Source organism: Prunus avium, chromosome 2 (assembly GCF_965620075.1).
Source record: "Prunus avium chromosome 2, drPruAviu1.hap1.1, whole genome shotgun sequence".
NCBI lineage: Eukaryota > Viridiplantae > Streptophyta > Magnoliopsida > Rosales > Rosaceae > Prunus > Prunus avium.
This window is the reverse complement of record NC_142285.1, coordinates 43,037,091-43,055,013: the sequence shown is the minus strand read 5'-3', so window position 1 is coordinate 43,055,013 and position 17,923 is coordinate 43,037,091. Positions and strand designations below refer to the sequence as shown.

At 37.3% G+C, this 17,923-nt stretch overlaps 2 protein-coding genes across 3 annotated transcripts; both read right to left on the bottom strand.

Moving 5' to 3' along the window:
* Positions 1-2,810: 2,810 nt before the first annotated feature.
* Positions 2,811-5,582, bottom strand: LOC110767726 (S-type anion channel SLAH3-like). Its single transcript, XM_021971354.2, has 5 exons — positions 5,250-5,582; positions 4,502-5,008; positions 3,600-4,377; positions 3,475-3,502; positions 2,811-3,376 (listed from the first exon to the last, which is right to left on the bottom strand). Exons 2-5 carry the CDS (start codon positions 4,922-4,924, stop codon positions 3,007-3,009), a joined length of 1,599 nt encoding a protein of 532 aa, XP_021827046.2. The 5' UTR covers positions 4,925-5,008; positions 5,250-5,582; the 3' UTR covers positions 2,811-3,006.
* An 820-nt stretch (positions 5,583-6,402) lies between these two features.
* Positions 6,403-9,540, bottom strand: LOC110767727 (S-type anion channel SLAH2-like). Of its 2 annotated transcripts, XM_021971355.2 has the most exons (5): positions 9,356-9,540; positions 8,192-8,674; positions 7,274-8,051; positions 7,120-7,147; positions 6,403-7,020 (listed from the first exon to the last, which is right to left on the bottom strand). In XM_021971355.2, the coding sequence occupies exons 1-5, from the start codon at positions 9,527-9,529 to the stop codon at positions 6,675-6,677; spliced, it is 1,809 nt and encodes a 602-aa protein (XP_021827047.1). In that variant the 5' UTR covers positions 9,530-9,540; the 3' UTR covers positions 6,403-6,674. The 2 variants fall into 2 exon arrangements, with proteins under 2 accessions (XP_021827047.1, XP_088105435.1); XM_088249309.1 differs by lacking the exon at positions 6,403-7,020 and having other exon boundaries at positions 7,116-7,147.
* Positions 9,541-17,923: the final 8,383 nt, after the last annotated feature.

Genomic DNA, 17,923 nt, shown 5'->3' with positions numbered 1-17,923 from the left:
CTCCAAGTCTTTATAAAAACTGAATTGTATTAATTATTGTTCACCCGTTTAGATTTAATCCTGTGATGGTAGGGTAAAGTTCCTCATTGGCTTGAGAACCATTTGTGGTCAACAAGTCAATTTTCTTTGATGTGCGAGCGTGCCACTGTTAGCAGTTAAAAAAAATCCTAACAGACTTATGAAAAATAGATAACTTGCACCCCAAGTTTCTGACTTTGAACAAGTGATTGTGAATTTGGGTGAGGAATATCTCCAAAGTAAGTTCTTTTCTTGCCTCAGACTGGTGAGGACTTCACAATTTCTCAACTACATGTGGATTGTTGCCTGTGACTCAGGCTGGACTGGATATATCTATGATGGATTCAAATGTCAGCACTTTCAACTAATGAGGTTCAGCTGGAAATCGATACCAATGTTGAGATTGACAGAACTTTAATCTATTTTAGCCATGGAGAGGCTTGTTGGATGGGCAGAATTGAGATCTCTTCAGTCTAGACGGGGCTGGAAGCGGCTGGATTGATGATTGCTGGCTTGGGGCTGCACTATAGTACCTGTTCTGCTTGATTATGAATCATCCAAGAGCTATTCTGGCAATTCTAGGAGATCAAGGCATCTCTGCAAATTTGTTGAGGTTTTCATATTATGAAAAACCTGAGTTCTACTTGATTTGGTGTATGCTGAACCAAATTTGTAACGAGAGGAATCTCGTTTCTTTTGTAAACTGCTCCCATGAACTGGACTGGAGTCAAAAGTCTGAGTTCTGCCTGTTTTGTTTAGGAGCTCAATGAATTTTTAAACCAAAATGACTTGGCTGCTTTAGAGTCCAAGAGTCTTTTGAGATCGTATGATCTTGTTTGAGTTTGTCAGTATGACTTAAGGGTTTTTGTTTTGATTGAATTTTTAGATGTCCTTCACCCTGTTCAACTCCTCTCATATTTATAGAGAATCTGAATGAGGGTTTAATCCTTGATATCTGGAGGACAAATATGTTGAGATGATTCTTTGTTCCAGCGCAAAAAAAAGGATAGTGGTTTAGTCTGACAAAAGAAATCCCTCATTAATATGATGATCAGTTTTGATCTTCTGTCAACCAACTCTCTTATCTCTTGTTTATCTCTTATAAACCCCACTTGCCGTAATGCAAAGCCCTCACAAGCATAGGAAGGAAACTTGGCCCTCCTTTTCTGGCATTAAATGGTCATGGGGAGTGGTTTTCCGATTAACCCTTCTACCAACTCCCCATCACTTCATCTACCCTATTGAAATCTTGATTTTAGAGTCACGTGGGCCTTTGTAGAGAGAGAGAGAGAGAGAGAGAGATCTTCCCAAAAATCTGATGATTTGAATTCTAAAATTGTGATCAACAGTGATGGTCAAATTTTGAGTTAGAAGCTGGGCCTAGCCTTTAAACCAATTAGAAACTTATTTGTCCATATTAAATCACCATTAATGGCAATTAATCTTTAATTTGTGAATTTAACCCTTGCAAATTGGTTCACAAAGGTCTAGGCCTCTAAACCCATCTAGGCTGAATTCTGACTTTAACAAAACAAAGCTCAGGCTCCTGTTTTTGACATGGGCCAATAGTCAATTGGGCTGGCGCGTGGAATTTGGGCCCAAACAATTATATCGATCAAGTCTTGTGCTAGGAAAGAAAATAGAGATTTTCTATCTAAACCCCACAGTTCTCTTAGTTCACCCCATGTTCTAAGTTCAGCCCAATTTTTAATTTAAATTTTCACAATTTCTAAGAAAACCCCACTATCTTCCTAAACTACCCTTAAATACACCCCAAACTAAAAAAAAATAAGAAATAAAAGAGATTTTCTATTTAAACCCCACAAGCTACCTTTAGAGGAGGAAGCCATGAGAAATAGTAAGTAATTAAATTAATTTTTTGATGATATTTCTGAGTCTTATTCATTGTCTGCTTTCCTAGGATTACCACCTCATTATCAAGAGGACATTCTTCACCGTCGCACATTCTCCAGTTTGGTGTAGTTATTATCAAGAGGACATGAAACAGGTGCAACTGCTTTTTTTCTCAAGAGGAAAATCACCAGCTGCTTACAGCTATCCTTTAGGATTGACTCAAAACTACTGCAATCGCATGCAGAAATTCATGTAGCAGTGGACACCACTGAGATTAGTTTTTTCTAATTTCTACACACGCACTTGAGATTAGTCTGTCTGAAGCAGCAGCCGCCCATGAAAACTTGTTTTGAGCTGACTGATTGAACAATGTTCAAAATGAAATAGCAGGCAGATCTTGCTTATTCATCTGTCTTTTTATATATTATTTTGTTTCCTTGTAGAGACATTCATCCCAGTTCCATCATATTATGAGCATGAGGAAGTAGGTTAGATGATCTTGTATAATCAGATTTCTCTTGGCAGAGGAACGATGGCTGATGTTGATTTGTTAGAGAAATCAAAATAAAATTATCTCCCTTAGATAGTAACCTTGCTAGCATGGTCATTACTCGATGTTTAGTTGGCTCAACAATTAGATTGTGTAAATAATTTCGATATAGATTACAAATTTGCAAGCAACTTCAGGAGCAGTATCCTAGCTGCATATCATGTGTGTGTGCCTTTGCCGGTTGCTATTGGGTAAAACTTTTAATTTGAAGAGTTGTGGGTGTGTGTGGGGTGTGTGTATAGATGTACTAGGGTTAAGTATTAAGTTGGATGACCTTTTTTGTCTTTTTACACAATAATAAAACTTACAGCTTAATTATTTAAGTATTGGGGTGAACTAAGAAAAGTGTGGGGTTTAAAAAGAAAATCTCAAGAAAATATTGTATCGATCAAGCTTTTAAAGTAAGTTCAAATATAATTCATGGATCCGCCACTATAGACTGAGCTGACATTGATCGATGAGCTGTTGCAGTATGAGGACAATTTGTCTTTTTTAATTCACTACACAAATTAGTATGATGTTGCACTCTGTCTACATGTTCCTCCCATGTCCAAGTGGCGGACCTAATATCATACAAGCTGTTGTCACTCAAAGTCTGTGGGCTTGGCGGCTTCTAAATCTTTGTTTTCTGAGGTTGTTTCTTCTGACTTCAAGAAATTTTCAACGTCTTTGGCTTCCGAGCTTCCATGTAGGTGGAACCACTTCTTCTGTGTCTGTGGGTTTGGCTTTCTGTCACTGATGGCAATTGCAATGTCATTGGGGAAGAGGTTTCCGAGTACTAAGCCATGCAAGATGGTTGTTATGAGAAGAGCAATGACTGTGATTGTGGCAATGAGAGAGAGTGTAACAGCCAGAGCTTGTGTTACCACATTTGTGACTTCATTTGAGTACCTGATGGTTGCACTGGCAGCACCAGTCATTGGAAAAGTATATACCCACCATGCCATAGAAAACCTATAGAACCAAATCTAATTGAATGTCAGAAAAAAAAAATTCAAGTACAAAACTACAAACGGTAGATTCAGTTCGGAAAAATGAAAGTGATATCGTACTTAAATCCTCGGAAAAAGTTAACCCGGACTACCTGTGCAATCAGGAAAAAGGTTAAAAGAACAGTTAGCGATACTCAACACCAAGCCAGTTCTTAAGTAGTAATGCAACTTAGTTCAGGTTATACTTGCCAGTGAGAGATAAAGGAACAAGGGAACGAAGTAAGCAATCCGTGAACTGTAATCAAAGGAGCCTTGGATTTTTGCCCATGCCATGGAAGCTACACTTGGTGCTGCAACAAACAGAAAGAACACAGGATGGAGGTCCTTTGGGATCACTGTCTCATTAGTTGGAAGTCGCTGATAGAGCGTTACAAATAAAACTATGTAGTGCGCCAAACCAACAGCAAAAAAGAACAGTGGTCCTTCTTTGAGTCCCATTGATGCCCCAAGCAATGCCCCCACAAAGTTCCCAACAATAGCGAGATGGTTAAAGGGATTAGCCACCTTTGAAAGCCTACGCTGGCCTCCTGACATCCATTGTCCATAGATTTTAAGCTCAAGGCCTAAAATTGGGGTCATGAGGATGTACCAAATTGCTGGATGCAAATTGTTAGCAAATGAAGGTGGTACTCCAAGAGCTAAGAACAAGAGGACTATCCAGGGAGCAAAGAAGAAGTTCATACGGATTGGATGGTAATACTCACGACGAACTGCTTCAAAGTAAAGGCTCAATTTTAGAAGGTAGATGAAAGCAACAATAGCTATCAGAGCAACTGAAATGCACCAAAGTACTAGATTCGTCATTAAGCTCAAGTGGAGAAATTTCATTGAGGCCGAGGTAGACAGGGTTTTCCACAAAATAGCTTGGCTGCTAACACCGAGGCAGATGCTAAATGAAGAAACTGGATATCGGAGAAGAAATGGCCACTGCTTGTCTGCTGGAAGCAGTATTTCTTCTGAGGCCTGTTTGATCAAAAGTCAGGAAGAAAAACTGATACTAAACTTCACATATGAAAATCCAAAATCATTTACAAGACTATTAATTTTGTAAGTATTCAAAAAGAACATAACATGAAAGACAGATTACCCTAAGGGTGTCTAGCTCTGGCCCTTCTAATGCATCGAAGTATCGGTCTGCAGGTAAACATTCTACTTCTTCAATTTGAACAATTACATTCTCTGATTCAGTTTCCCCTGGTGTCTTTCCACCGAGAAGTGTTATTTGCCTGTCAAGTTTCCGGGACCATGTTTTGAAAGTATCAAACCTCTTATCTTTCAACCTTTCAATACTTGGATGATCAGGGAAATGTCCAGTTTTAGTTGTCTCTTCAAATGCAGAGCTTTTTGGCATTGGCTGAGGGTGAAACTTTAATCCTTTGGGCAGTGTGCTGCTGCTAGCACTTTTAAGTGTGGCAGAGGAAGCTGGAATTCCATTGTTGAAACTTGTTTCACCACTGAAGAGCATTCTTTTGTTGTCCTGTAAATGAAGTTCAATTGCTGATGTTGGCATGCTAATAGAAACAGAAAGCACACTTTGATGAATTTGGGGTTCAGATTCATCAAGTGCGCATTCTAAGGCATCTGTCTCAATTCCCTGACATAAAATATGCATAACCATTAACAACCTTGTTTTTCTTCTCATTCTTTGGCGGTCGACGAACAAAACAAAGTACGCAATCACATCTTGTAGTAGATAGAGCAGAACGAAATAAATTTCTCAAAGCAAATTATAGTTTTCTCTGTGAATTATGGAAAACACTTAGTTTCATTAGGAATGTTATGTACTGCAGCCTCTTTTTTAGTTTAATAGACATGAAACTTCAAGATAAACTTACTTGAGCTCATGGACTGGTAAGCTGAAGCGCACTTGGTTGATACCTATCATTGAGAAATCTATTCTCCTCAGCGTTATCAAAGCCAGACACTTCATTTGATGATGCACACCTGATGAGAGATGGAAGTTCAAACGAATTCTCTTTTTCATAATCCAGTTTTTTGCTGTTTTCCATCATCAAATTTAGAGCACAAAATATAAAGTACATCAGAAGCTGCCAAAGTCAAGTGTTTACCAAATTTTGCTAATCGAAACAACAGATACATGGTGTGGTTTGATTGTAATATAAAAAATTTTACGTTAATTGGTGGAACAAATAAATAGGATTAAGAAACATTTCAAGATTCGTAACTGGTGATAGAAAACCACCGAGAAATACATTAGTGTAAATTGTCAAGATATTTTCAAAAGCTTTTTGGTGGTGGATATCCATGTTACAAGATATTTTCAAAAGTTTTTTGGTGGTGGAGCAATTTAGATTGGATATACATCCTTTAATGGAGGAGGGGAGGTACATTGGTAATCTACTTAACATATTTAAATGGACATGTACTAGGTAATAGGTATTCATAACCTTAACCTCAATTATTGGTAATCAACAAAATCAAGGTACAATTGCAGAAGTCAACAAATGACAAAACATCATAACCACAGACGTAGGTCAAATATGTAACGCAAATTCCGCAAAAAAGAAAAAAAGAAAAAACAGTGCAATAAATTGAAAACAAAAATAAATTGTTGCTCAAAATCATTGGTTAATGCCCGTTTGTTTTTTATTGTTTGAGTAGATGAAGGAATGAATGTAGCCATTGCAGCACCGGAGATCATGGATGTCAGCATATGCAGGAATAGAGAGCCTTACTCTGTTTTGGGATGCAGCTCTTTTTGTCAACAGCCCATGAACAGTGTCCTCCTATAGCTTTCATCCCTTGCATCGTTATAGTTTTGTTTCGGCTCATCACATTGTTTGCTTTGCCATTGAGTGCATGAATAACAGATTAATTAAACAAAGTTTTTTTAGCAGGTTATTGAATAAGAGCCACTAAATCTGATAACTAATCCCAAAGTTATACAAAGGTCGAGACAATTGGAATTTGTGTCAACACTCTGCATAATGTGATGAACGTGCATATAGATAATATGAGGAAGCTAAATACTTATTACCATTATCAAGAGCCAAGAAGGCAATTAATTAAGCAAGATCATGGATCGGTTTATTTCTTCAAGCGGTTCCGGAAATCTAACTAGTATAACACACAATATTACCAGCACCCTTCTCTCACAATGCACTCTTAATGTACCACACAAGATATGATGTTTCACTCTACACATGCTCACTGGAACTATGAAAATTTAAACCTATGTTCCTCCCATGTTCGAGTCGTGGCATAACATCATATACGTCTTGTTACTCAAAATCTCAGAGCTAGGTGGCCTCTAAATCTTTGGTTGCTGAACTTGTTGCTGACTTCAAAAGTTTTTCGATGTCCTTTGAGTCCGAGCTTCCGTGTCTAAATTGGAACCATGTCCTGTTTGGTTTTAACTTTCTGTCACTGATGGCAATTGCAATGTCATTGGGGAAGAGGTCTTGGATCACAAAACAATGCAAGATGGTTGTTATGAGAAGAATGGTGACTATGATCGTGGCGGTGAGAGAGAGTATGACAGCCAGAGTTTGTGTTACCACATTTGTGACCTCATTTGAGTACCTGATGGTTGCAATGGCAGCACTAGTCATTGGGAATGTATATGCCCACCATGTCAAAGAAAACCTATAGATCCAGATGAAAGTGAATGTTAGGCATTTCAGGTATAAATGTGCAATATTATTTTCAGGTTATGTAGAGAAATTAATGGATGTGATATCTTACTTAAATCCTCTGAAAAAGTTAACCCGAACTGCCTGTACAAGCAGCGAAGAAGGATTAGAAAAAGTTAAGAATACTAGTCTTAATAAAATAAATGAATCAATGATCTATATTATCTTGGTAGTCCTAGAGTATTGGGACTTGATTCAGGTTATACTTGCCAGTGAGAGATAAAGGAACAAGGAAATGAAGTAAAAAATCCGTGAACCGTAATTGAAAGAGCCTTGGATTCTTCCCCATGCCATTGAAGCTACACTTGGTGCTGCAACAAACAGAAAGAATACAGGATGGAGGTCCTTTGGGATTACAGTCTCGTTTGTTGGAAGCCTCTGGTAGAGAGTTACAAATAATACCATGTAGTGAGCCAAACCCACAGCAAAGAAGAATATTGGTCCTTCTTTTAGCCCCATTGACGCACCTAGCAATGCCCCCACAAAATTCCCAACAATTGCGAGATGGTTAACAGGATTGGCTACCTTTGAAAGCCTACGTTGGCCTCCTGACATCCACTGTCCATAGATTTTAAGCTCAAGGCATAAGATTGGGGTCATGAGGATGTACCAAAGAGCTGGATGCAGGTTGTTAGCAAATGAAGGTGGCACTCCAAGAGCTAAGAACAAGAGGGCTATCCATGGGGAAAAGAAGAAGTTGACACGAACAGGGTGGTAGTACTCACGGCGAACCGCTTCAAAGTAAAGGATCACTTTTAGAAGGTAGATACAAGCAACAACAGCTACAAGAGCAACTGAAATGCACCACAGAACTAGATTTGGTATTAAGCTTAAGTGGAGGAATTTCGTGGAGGCAGAGGTAGGAAGGGTCTTCCACAAAATAGCTTGGCTGCTAACACCGAGGCAGATGCTAAATGAAGAAACAGGATACCGGAGAAGAAATGGCCATTGTTTGTCTTCTGGAAGGAGTATTTCCTCTGAATCCTGTTTCATCACATTAAAGTTGAGAAACAAAACAATATCAAACATTTTTAAATGCTTTTTTTTTTATAGATGAACATTTGTAAGTGCTTTTTTTAATAGATAAACATTTTTAAATATTGAAGAAGAACATAACACATTACCCTAAGGGTTTCTAACTCTGGCCCTTCCAATGCATCAAAGTATCGGTCTGCAGGTAAACGTTCAACTTCTGCATGATGCAGATTAGTATTCTCTGGTTCAGTCTCCCTTGGTGTCTTTCCGCGGAGTAGTGTTATCTGCCTTTCAAGTTTCCCAGACCATGTTTTGAAAGTATCAAACCTCTTATCTTTCAACCTTTCGATACTTGGATGATAAGAAAAATGTCCAGTGCTAATTGCCACCTCAAGTGCAGAGCTTTTTGGCATTGGTTGAGAGTGAAATTTTACGGCTTTGGGCAGTTTGGTGCCATCGGTTTCAGTTGCGGCAGAAGAATTTGGAATTTCACTGAAGATCATATTTTTGCTGTTGTTTAAATGAATTCCAGTTGGTGATGGTGGCATGCTAATAGAAACAGAATGCACCCTTTGATGAATCGGGGGTTCAGATCCATCAAATGCGCATTCTAACGCTGCCGCCTCAATTCCCTGGTGTAAAAATGCATAAAACAAGTTACTATATGCACAGTGGCGTAGCCAGGAATTCTCTCAAGGAGGGTCAACATTATTAGCCAAGATAAATGGAAAAGCCATACCACCACCAGACTTGGACTAGGATGGGTTAGAGGAGAAGAAAAATGCATACAAGGATGTGCCAAGAGAATAAAACTATGAGATAATAGATTAATAACCTAAAATCTTAAGTATCCATTGTTTTTCTACATAAATATATTTTAGAATAAGTTCAATTATGTAAGAAAACTTTGATGGTTGTTGTTCCAAAAATATTTAATGGGTTTTAAGACAATATTGGAAGATGTTGCTAATTAAACTGAACATGAATAAAAACACATACGTTGTAGAAGGTCAAACCAATTGCTCTACCACCCACTTCCATATGCTTCATGCCTTCTTTTCTCAAGGTCAAGTTGAAAATAATGAGCAAACAAAAGCCTAAACTGTAAGTGTTACAATTGGGTTTGAAGGGTCATATGACCCTCCTAGGCCTTAATTGGCTCCGCCCTTGTATATGCATAACCATTATAAACTTTATTTTTTCTTCTCCTTGTTTGGCAGAATGAAATAAATTTGTGAAAGCAATTTTAGCATATGAACTGTGCTACTGCCTCTTCTGTATTTAGTAAGCATGAAAATTTAAGATAAACTCACTTTAGCTGATGGACTGATAGGTTGAAGGTGACTTGGTTGACAGCTTCCATCGAGAAATCTATTTTCCTCAACATCATCAAAGCCAGCCACTTCATTTGATGATATATATCTGATGAGAGATGGAAGTTCAGGGGAATTCAGTTTTACAGAATCTAGATTTTTGCTGTTTTCCATCGTAAAACTTTGGAGCAGAAACGCTGAATATGATATCAAGCTTTTTTATATCAATTGTTGAACAAATAAATAGGATAATGAAAGATGGCATGACTCATCATGAGTATAAGTCAAACCAAGCTGAAAACTACACGAATAGAAACGTACGTCAATTGGTAATCTATCAAATATATTTATATTTAAATGAACATGGCCATGCACAAAATAGTGATAACCTTCAATTACTGATAATCAACCAAATAACAAATAAAATTTCACATAAAACTCATCTGTTTATGTAAAAAAATATTGATAAATTGATGACCCATCGGACTTGGGTATCTTATTACACCGTCAATCTTCAACTGCCCTGGGATAATAATAATATTGAAGGCAAAATGACAGAACATGAGAAGCCAAGTTGTCTGTTAGTCAACTATTTGTTAATGCAGAAGCGAGAGTCCCTACATACAACCCTGAACCCTAACATTAATTTAGTATTAAGTCAAATTTGGTGACTGATAAATAAATAATATACTGGGATATTCTCAAGTGGGGGAGAAGAGAATACAGCTAAAATGAATTAAGGCATGATTATTATACTCCAAAATCCTAAAGTTTGAGAGTTGAAGCTATCAGTATAATATGTTGAAAAACTGTCCCAGCATCTATAAAAACCTTAATGATAGGCGAACGTAATGGAAAATCTTCATCTCATTGACGTAGCCAGTTTCTGCATGAACATATCATCTTTTGATACAACAATAAAATACATATTCAAAATATATTATAAATAAGCAATAAAGAACTGCATTAAGAAGAAACAAGCAAACCTGAAACCACGCGGCTATACTTTTTTAAAAATAAAAAATAAAAAATAGTATAGCCGGCCGGCTCTACTGTTTCTAAAAAGTTAATAAAAAATCTTAAAATTTATTCGAATATTTAAACAGTACAGCCAAGCGGCTATATCTTTTTTTAAAAGTTAATTAAAATAGTATCGCCGATCGGCTGTTAAAAATTAAAAATTAAAAATAGTCCAGCCGGCTATACTGTGATTCTTAAAAATAGTATAGCCGTGCGGCTAAACTTATTTTGACACGTGATCACCTCGTCGCAAGGCGGGCTTTATTTTTTTTTTTGTGAATAGTATAGCCGGGCGGCTATACTCCTTTTTAATTTTTTTTTTTAAAAATAGAACCGCCACGCGGCTATACTCGGTTTTATTGATGATTCTTACAAGTACTATAGCCGCGTGGCTTTACTTATTTTGACACTTGGGCGCCTATTCGCTAGGCCGGTTTTTTTTTGTTTTTAGGTTATTCGCAGCAATGGTCCCTCAACTATACCCCAAGTTACACTTTGGTCACTCAACTCAAAGATTAGTTGCAGAGGCCACTCAATTAGGTGTTTTGTTGCACCGTTAGTCCTACCGTCAAGTCCGTTACTTTTTCTGTTTAAAATGATGACGTGGCAAGCATCTTTTAGATTATTGATGGACAAATGTAACTTTTCAGTTAAGATTATTTGTAGCAATGATCCCTCAACTATAGTCGGAGTTACATTTTTGTCACTCAATTAGGTGTTGTGTTGTACCATTAGTCCCTACCGTTAGAGAGACTTGATGGTAGGACTAACGGTACAACAAAACACCTAATTGAGTGACCTCTACAACTAATATTTGAGTTGAGTGACCAAAGAGTAACTTGGGGTATAGTTGAGGGACCATTGCTGCGAATAATCCCTTTTTTTTTTTTTTAAATAGTATAGCCGATTGGCGATACGCGGCTTTATCTTTTTTATAAAATAAAAAAAAAGTATAGCCGATCGGCAATACTCAGTTGTGGTTATGTTTTTCACCTCTTGATGTTTTTCAAGAAGTGGATCAAATGGAAATACTCTTACATTCTGATGTCTTAATGGTTTATCATTTGTATTAAATTCTAGGAAACTGAAGGGCAAGAGGTTGTCGGTGCAAAGACTGAAACTGCAGCACCTGAAAACAAAGGTGAAGCAGAGAAATCTGGTCCTGCAATGAAAAAGGACAGCGAGAATCCACCACCGCCAAAAGTTGTAAGTTCAAGTCCTTCAATAGCATACATAAAATCCTACTGGTCGTCAGCACCTATTTTCTTCGAACTTCCTTGTTTCATGGAATTTTCATGGTGTTCGTGCAGGAAGTTGCGCCTGACCTGACAATGAATTTGAGAAGCACATAAGGCCAGAGGTTATCCCTGCAAATGAGATTGGAGTCACATTTGCAGACATTGGTGCATTGGATGATATTAAAGAATCACTTCAGGAGTTGGTGATGCTCCCACTTCGAAGACCAGACCTTTTCAAAAGGGGGCTTCTTAAGCCTTGTAGAGGCATATTGCGTTTTGGTCCTCCTGGCACTGGAAAAACAATGCTGGCAAAAGCCATTGCAAATGAAGCGGGAGCAAGTTTTATCAATGTCCCGATGTCCACCATCATTTCAAAATGGTTTGGAGAGGATGAAAAAAACGTCCGAGCTCTGTTCACAGTTGCGCCTGACCATGACAGAAGGTTACAGTGGCATTGAAAATCTAGACTTCTGATATAAAGATCGTATAGCCGATCCCGCGCGGCTATACCCGGAACTCGGTGTTTTTTCCAGACTTTAAGCAGTATAGCCACTCGGCTATACTATTTTTTTCATAATAGTATGCCGGTCGCCTATACTTGAAAATATATTCGAATATTTAAATTGTATAGCCGCGCGGCCATACTGTTTAAATTCTTTTTTTCCAGACTTTAGAGAAAACCTAGGTTTTATGCCTAACTACAAATCGGATATACCAATCTAAAATCTTGACATAGTCAGAATCCTTTCTTTCTTCCCTTTTAGAGAATTTCCTCTCTTTCTTCCTTTCTCCATTTCCTCAAAATCCTTTCTTTTCTTCAATCAACCAATCAACCGAGGAAAATGCTCATCACTTTATCAGTGCTTCAGACTCCTAACAACTCCATACAACCAGATTTTTACACGAACGAGATTTCAGACTTTTTGTCTCTCAAGGCTCTACAACTGTGTGACTATTATGTTAAGACTTAGACCTTCTCTGCAAATTCATCAAAGTTTATGTGAGCCTCTTTAAATCTCCGAATTATGTCTTGTATGGATGCTGAGACAAAGACATATTGTTGCTTCAATCGCAGTTCCTTCCCCTGTAACACAAAATAAAGTGAAAAGCGAAACGTACGAGTCATCCGCATAGAAACCAAGTAACCGAGTTTATGCGGCTGGACCAATGGGCTGCCTGGCTGGTGCTGTGGCCCAAATGAAACAACTTGTGTGTAATTAAAAACAAAAAAAACATATCACGAAAGAGCGAACCATGAGAAATGGGAAAACCTAGCTAGCTAGGGCTTTTGGGTGGATAGAGCAATCAACATGACCCAAAAGGCACGGTGGCAAGAACAGGAAGAGCAACCTAAATTGGACGATTAATTTGCATGTCGAGCTCTTTTTTTCGCTTGACTAGATCCAGTTGATAGTCGTTTCTCCTTTGGTGCATTTATATGCACATTTACTAACATGGGTACAATTTTTTTATAAATAAAATAAAATCATGTTTGCTTAATTATCACCTTCACGATCTTCACTATATTTTTTTTTATTTTGTTTCATCTCTTCAATGCAGATGGATTGGTTTTGTTTCATTTGTTAAAAGACCCCATTGGCCATTGTATTTGGGAGATATTCACATGAGTCCGGTTGAGCAAAAATAAAACTCACTCGGTTTAATTAAAGAAATATATTTGCTCGCCATTTTAACTCAAGGTGTATCCTCACATGTTTACTCATAGTTAACTTTTTACTTTGTATTTATGAAATAATGGTTATGCATATTGACACATGTTAAATGTTGAAAAGAGCGATGAGGATACACCTTATATTAAAGTGGCGAGTAAAAATGATCTCCCCAATTAATGGCATGTAATTTAAGTCCAAACGCTTGAGACGTATATTGTAATTGTAGCTTTAGCTAAACACCAAAAAAAATACTGATAATTTGATCTCAACGTGACAGAATCTCAAGAATATTAGCAGGATCTTCTTCTTTTTGTCCTTGTCTTGGTCGAATTGGGCCACCAGAAACTGGGAAAAACATTGCGGATCTAATTAAAATCAATTTTATCATCGAATTTCATCCAGGCCTACCTACCTCAAGCATTCTCAACCTCTATAATTTTTTTTTTCTAAAGAGAAATTAGATTTATGCTCATGCACTCAGTTAGTTTTACAACTCTTCTTAGTTGTTCCATCTTGTTCTTATGAGTAAAAGTCTAATTAGGACAAGGGCAGCTGGGATACATACTCTTTTTAATAACAAATTATTTATTTCATGCGACGTTAGTTCAACACGGCCCTACATTTTTGGAGCCGAGGCTTTGTGGGACTATTGCACTTGTCATGAGTTTAGTAGTGGAAGGGTAAAATATTTAGATGTTATCATTACACATTGATGTGATGTTATTAGTCTCAGTATTTATTATATAGGTAGACAATATAGTTGATATTTCTCAATCAAAGATATGTATTATATCATAAGTTGATCGTAGCACCACATATAAAAGTCAAACCGAAATATTACTCGTCAAATTGTAGCTCTAGTTTGTTTTTTCCCTAAAACAAATAATTTCTTCCCCACCAAGCACTACCTAGCTTGTTAGCACCATAAGAAGGCGATGAAACGTACGACACGAATTCTCAGTTGTGGCATGCTCAATATATATGTAAGCCACTAAGCCTTACATATATAAAGTATCACCTGCTTCCAACCCCAATGTTGTCACATCAATCTTTGTTACCACTAATTCATTAATGTATTCCCGTGACCTAATTAAAACATGACTCCAGAGTTCGATCGTGCAAGAAACAATTGAGAAATTAAGAATGCGATAAGATTTTTAGTGAATATCCAACTGGTAACTAACTACCTATAATTAAGGGAGGGGGAATCGAACCTATAACCTCATACTCTTAATCTTTTTGAGCTACAACTCTATCTTTTATTACGTTAAATTCCGATACAATTTTTTCTCCTCATCTTTAAGAAAGGAAAGAAAGAAAAAGAAAAAAGACTGGCAGAAATCTTAGTTAAGGAAAATGATAGACCTAAGTAATGTGGAAGGGTTGAAAATTCGTAAAGAAAAAAGTTAGTCCTAATTGAAAGCTACGGATGCAACCAGAGTCGGCCCATAGCATGTGCGGGCTGTGCGACTGCACAGGGCCCCCAAAATTTAGGGGCCCCCAAATGTTTTTAGAAGCCCAGCAATATATTATGTATTTTTTATTCCAAAAATATTATTATTATTTCCTAACTGTCAGATATTTTTTCCTTCTTGATTCTGCCGTGTTGTGTGCATCTCTCCTCTCTCTCTCTCTCTCTCATATTAAACTCTCCTGTGTTGAGAGTTAACTTAAACCAAGTCCACCGAATTCAAAGCCACATTTAATATTCTATTCACTTTGTAAAAGCATGCCCATGCTTTATGTAGGATATGTTTTATTTATTGGCTCAAGGAGTGATGCTACTGTGGCTAATTTTGTATTAGGCATGCTGTCGGCAGTGTGCTCTCTTGTCTCTAGAATGTTTTTATTGTTTCTGCTGAAAGGTCTCTCTCTCTCAAAGAGGGGTTGCCTCTATTCGCATTTTGTGCTGTTGTTGTTGTTGTTTGAATTCGTAGTACGAAGCTTATGAGTTTTAGCTTTAGTCTTCTTCCTTCTATTCTCTTTCGTGTCTGTGTGAGTGAGTGTTTTCTTGCTTGAATTTCTTTGGGTTTCATCTGCGTGCTTGCTGTGGTGGTTGGTTTGTTTGTCTGTGAGTTTGCTGGTGTTGGTTTTTAGTTTTTCTACATCCTCCATCAAAATAAAGCCCTACCCAAGCTTTAGCCCTTTCCCCAAAATCAATGTTCTTTTCTCCCTCCCTCATTCACATGAGAATTCACCAACCATTGAAATTGGAAAATCAATTTATCAGCTCTGTGATTTGGAAGAGGGACTAAAGAAATATTTCTGGGAAGCTCCTTCTGAAGGTGTTCTTCCCGTGTCAGGAAATTTTGTTTCTATATGGATTTTTTTTTTCTACTTGTATACGTAGGGCCTCGACATCCATATTTGCACAGGGCCTCCAAAATCAATGGACCGGCTCTGGATGCAACTTGGCTTTGGAAACAGCAAAATGCAATGTCCTAACAAATAACTTGATTAGGACGGATCTATTGCATGGGTTTTACTTCTTTTCTTTTGGGTGTGGCCCTGGGGGCCCTGCCATGGTGGGGTATACATTTCGAGCGCATAACATGCACAGAACGCACGCGCACACAGTCTGATTCAGATGGCTAGACGGAAATTTATATTAAACTAATGGGTACGTATTGAAAAAGAAAATCGATAGTCTTAATGGTTGAAGAAATATACACATACATATGGCTTTTGCATTACACGGTGCCATACAACTTTTTAGGGTTTAATTTAGGAATTGCCAATATGAAGTTTAATTTAACACTCATTTTTTTGGTTACATTAGGAGGAAAGAAATCTTGGAATTTTGATTCTGTTTACTAAGCAGGAAAGAAGTGGAGGGCGACAACCACGGTGGTAATCCCCGCATTGGCTATAACACTGTTTTTTCAAAAGTGAGATGGCAAGTCATATTGTTGTTTGCCTGCCTTTAGACCGACTTAGTTGTTTTATAGAGTGAGCACCTTTCTCTTTCTGTGTGGATGTGTCACTTAGCACCACAAACCAACAAAAGAGCCAGTCGGCATTTCCTGGCTGGGCCAATCTGGACAAACAATTGGTCTGGATTTTTTTCGTTAATAATTTAAGTGAGATTAGGTCTTACAGGCTGTGGGGTTCGGTTTAATTTGTGCCTTCTCCACCCACATGCATAACATAACACCACATTGATGAATTAAATTAATACGTGTTTTAATCTTAATTGACAAGATCTTGTGTGTGGTGCTGAGTAGTTTTCTTCCCGATGTGATAATTGATTTACTGCCATATAATATGAGCTTGAGAAGATGACAAATCTCCACAAGAAAAAGTTGTTGTCTTATGCGTATAAACCAACCATGTGCTGGAGGCAGCGAAAGTCGCATGCCACCCAAAGCCAAAACTTGGGCCTCAAGTAAAAAAAAAAAAAGAGTAGGTCACTATCAACTTTCTTTGATACCATACTCGTGTCATAGTAATTAAATATAATTAGACCCAGTTGATCCTTTTGCACCCTACACTAAATCTAATAATGGTTGAACCAATCTCAATGAAATACCAGAGTTAATGGGTTCATTATTGGTGCACACAGTTGACAGATGTGCAAGATCCGGTTTACGTCCACATCTGTAAAAATCCAAGCCTTGTCTAAATGGTTTTTTTATGCAGTCAAAAACACCTTTTAACAAAGTGAAACTTTGAATATTAATTACTAATATTTTTTTTGTTTAAATTAGGTATTTGGTTGGGTAGCAGAATAGTGATTTAGCTAAATTAGCAAAGGTGACATTGCAACAAAACATCAACAAGGAGGAGGGAGGAGGGCTTTACACGATCAAGTTTAGTTTGAATGCTTTTTGTCGAAAGTGAATTGAAATCTCCACGATCGAGTTATTCATTATGCATCACCAACATGGAAGGGAACAGAAAAATAAAAAGCTATTGTGAATGATAACTTTATAAATACTTTTAGCAATAAAAAAAAAAAAAAAAAAGTTACGTTCCTCTCCACTAACAGGGTTTTTGGATAAGTTAGTTCAAATCAAGCTAACCCTTTTCATATGTTATTTTATTTTATTTTATATAGAAACCCTTAATTTGTAATTGTACCTTGAAAATAAACATGTTATGGCTGGTTTTAATATGTAATATGAGTGAAATTGAACAGAAATATGAAGATAAAATGAGAGTTGGGGGTGGAATTTGCGTTTGGGGCCAAACACGTAAGTACACAATAAGTCACTGCAAATATTTGGAATACTCTCTCTATGATGTCTCAATGAGGACGAAAATCATATCCGATTGTAAGGTATAGGAGGAGTTGCATCTGCTTCAAAATTCTCCGTACACACGATAATCATGAACCAATTAGCAGTAATTTTCTGATTAATTGTATAATTCTCTATGCAAATTGCAGAATGATGAGAGAGAGAGAGAGAGAGAGAGAGAGAGAGAGAGAGAGATTCTGCAGAAAAAAATAATCAATCTAAAATGAATAATAAAATGAAGAAACATGCCACAAAGTTAGAGAAAGCAGGGGAAATTCATTAAAAATGAGCAAAACCCAACCCATTGATATTGAATAATAAAGAAGAAGAATGAAAGAAAGTGGGTTGACCCGACATGGACCAAGAGTTTAAGAGTTTGAATCATAGTCTAAAATTGTT

What these genes read in the sequence shown, in the direction of transcription:
- LOC110767727 (XM_021971355.2), bottom strand. Translation starts at nt 9,529, where the DNA reads ATGGAAAACAGCAAAAATCTAGATTCTGTAAAACTGAATTCCCCTGAA. An exon ending in CTATCAGTCCATCAGCTAAA is followed by an intron (nt 8,675 to 9,355) that starts GTGAGTTTATCT and finishes TTTTTACACCAG; the next exon opens with GGAATTGAGGCGGCAGCGTT. An exon ending in CAGAGTTAGAAACCCTTAGG is followed by an intron (nt 8,052 to 8,191) that starts GTAATGTGTTAT and finishes GTGATGAAACAG; the next exon opens with GATTCAGAGGAAATACTCCT.
- LOC110767726 (XM_021971354.2), bottom strand. Translation starts at nt 4,924, where the DNA reads ATGCCAACATCAGCAATTGAACTTCATTTACAGGACAACAAAAGAATG. An exon ending in CAGAGCTAGACACCCTTAGG is followed by an intron (nt 4,378 to 4,501) that starts GTAATCTGTCTT and finishes TTGATCAAACAG; the next exon opens with GCCTCAGAAGAAATACTGCT. An exon ending in CCTTTATCTCTCACTGGCAA is followed by an intron (nt 3,503 to 3,599) that starts GTATAACCTGAA and finishes TTGCACAGGTAG; the next exon opens with TCCGGGTTAACTTTTTCCGA.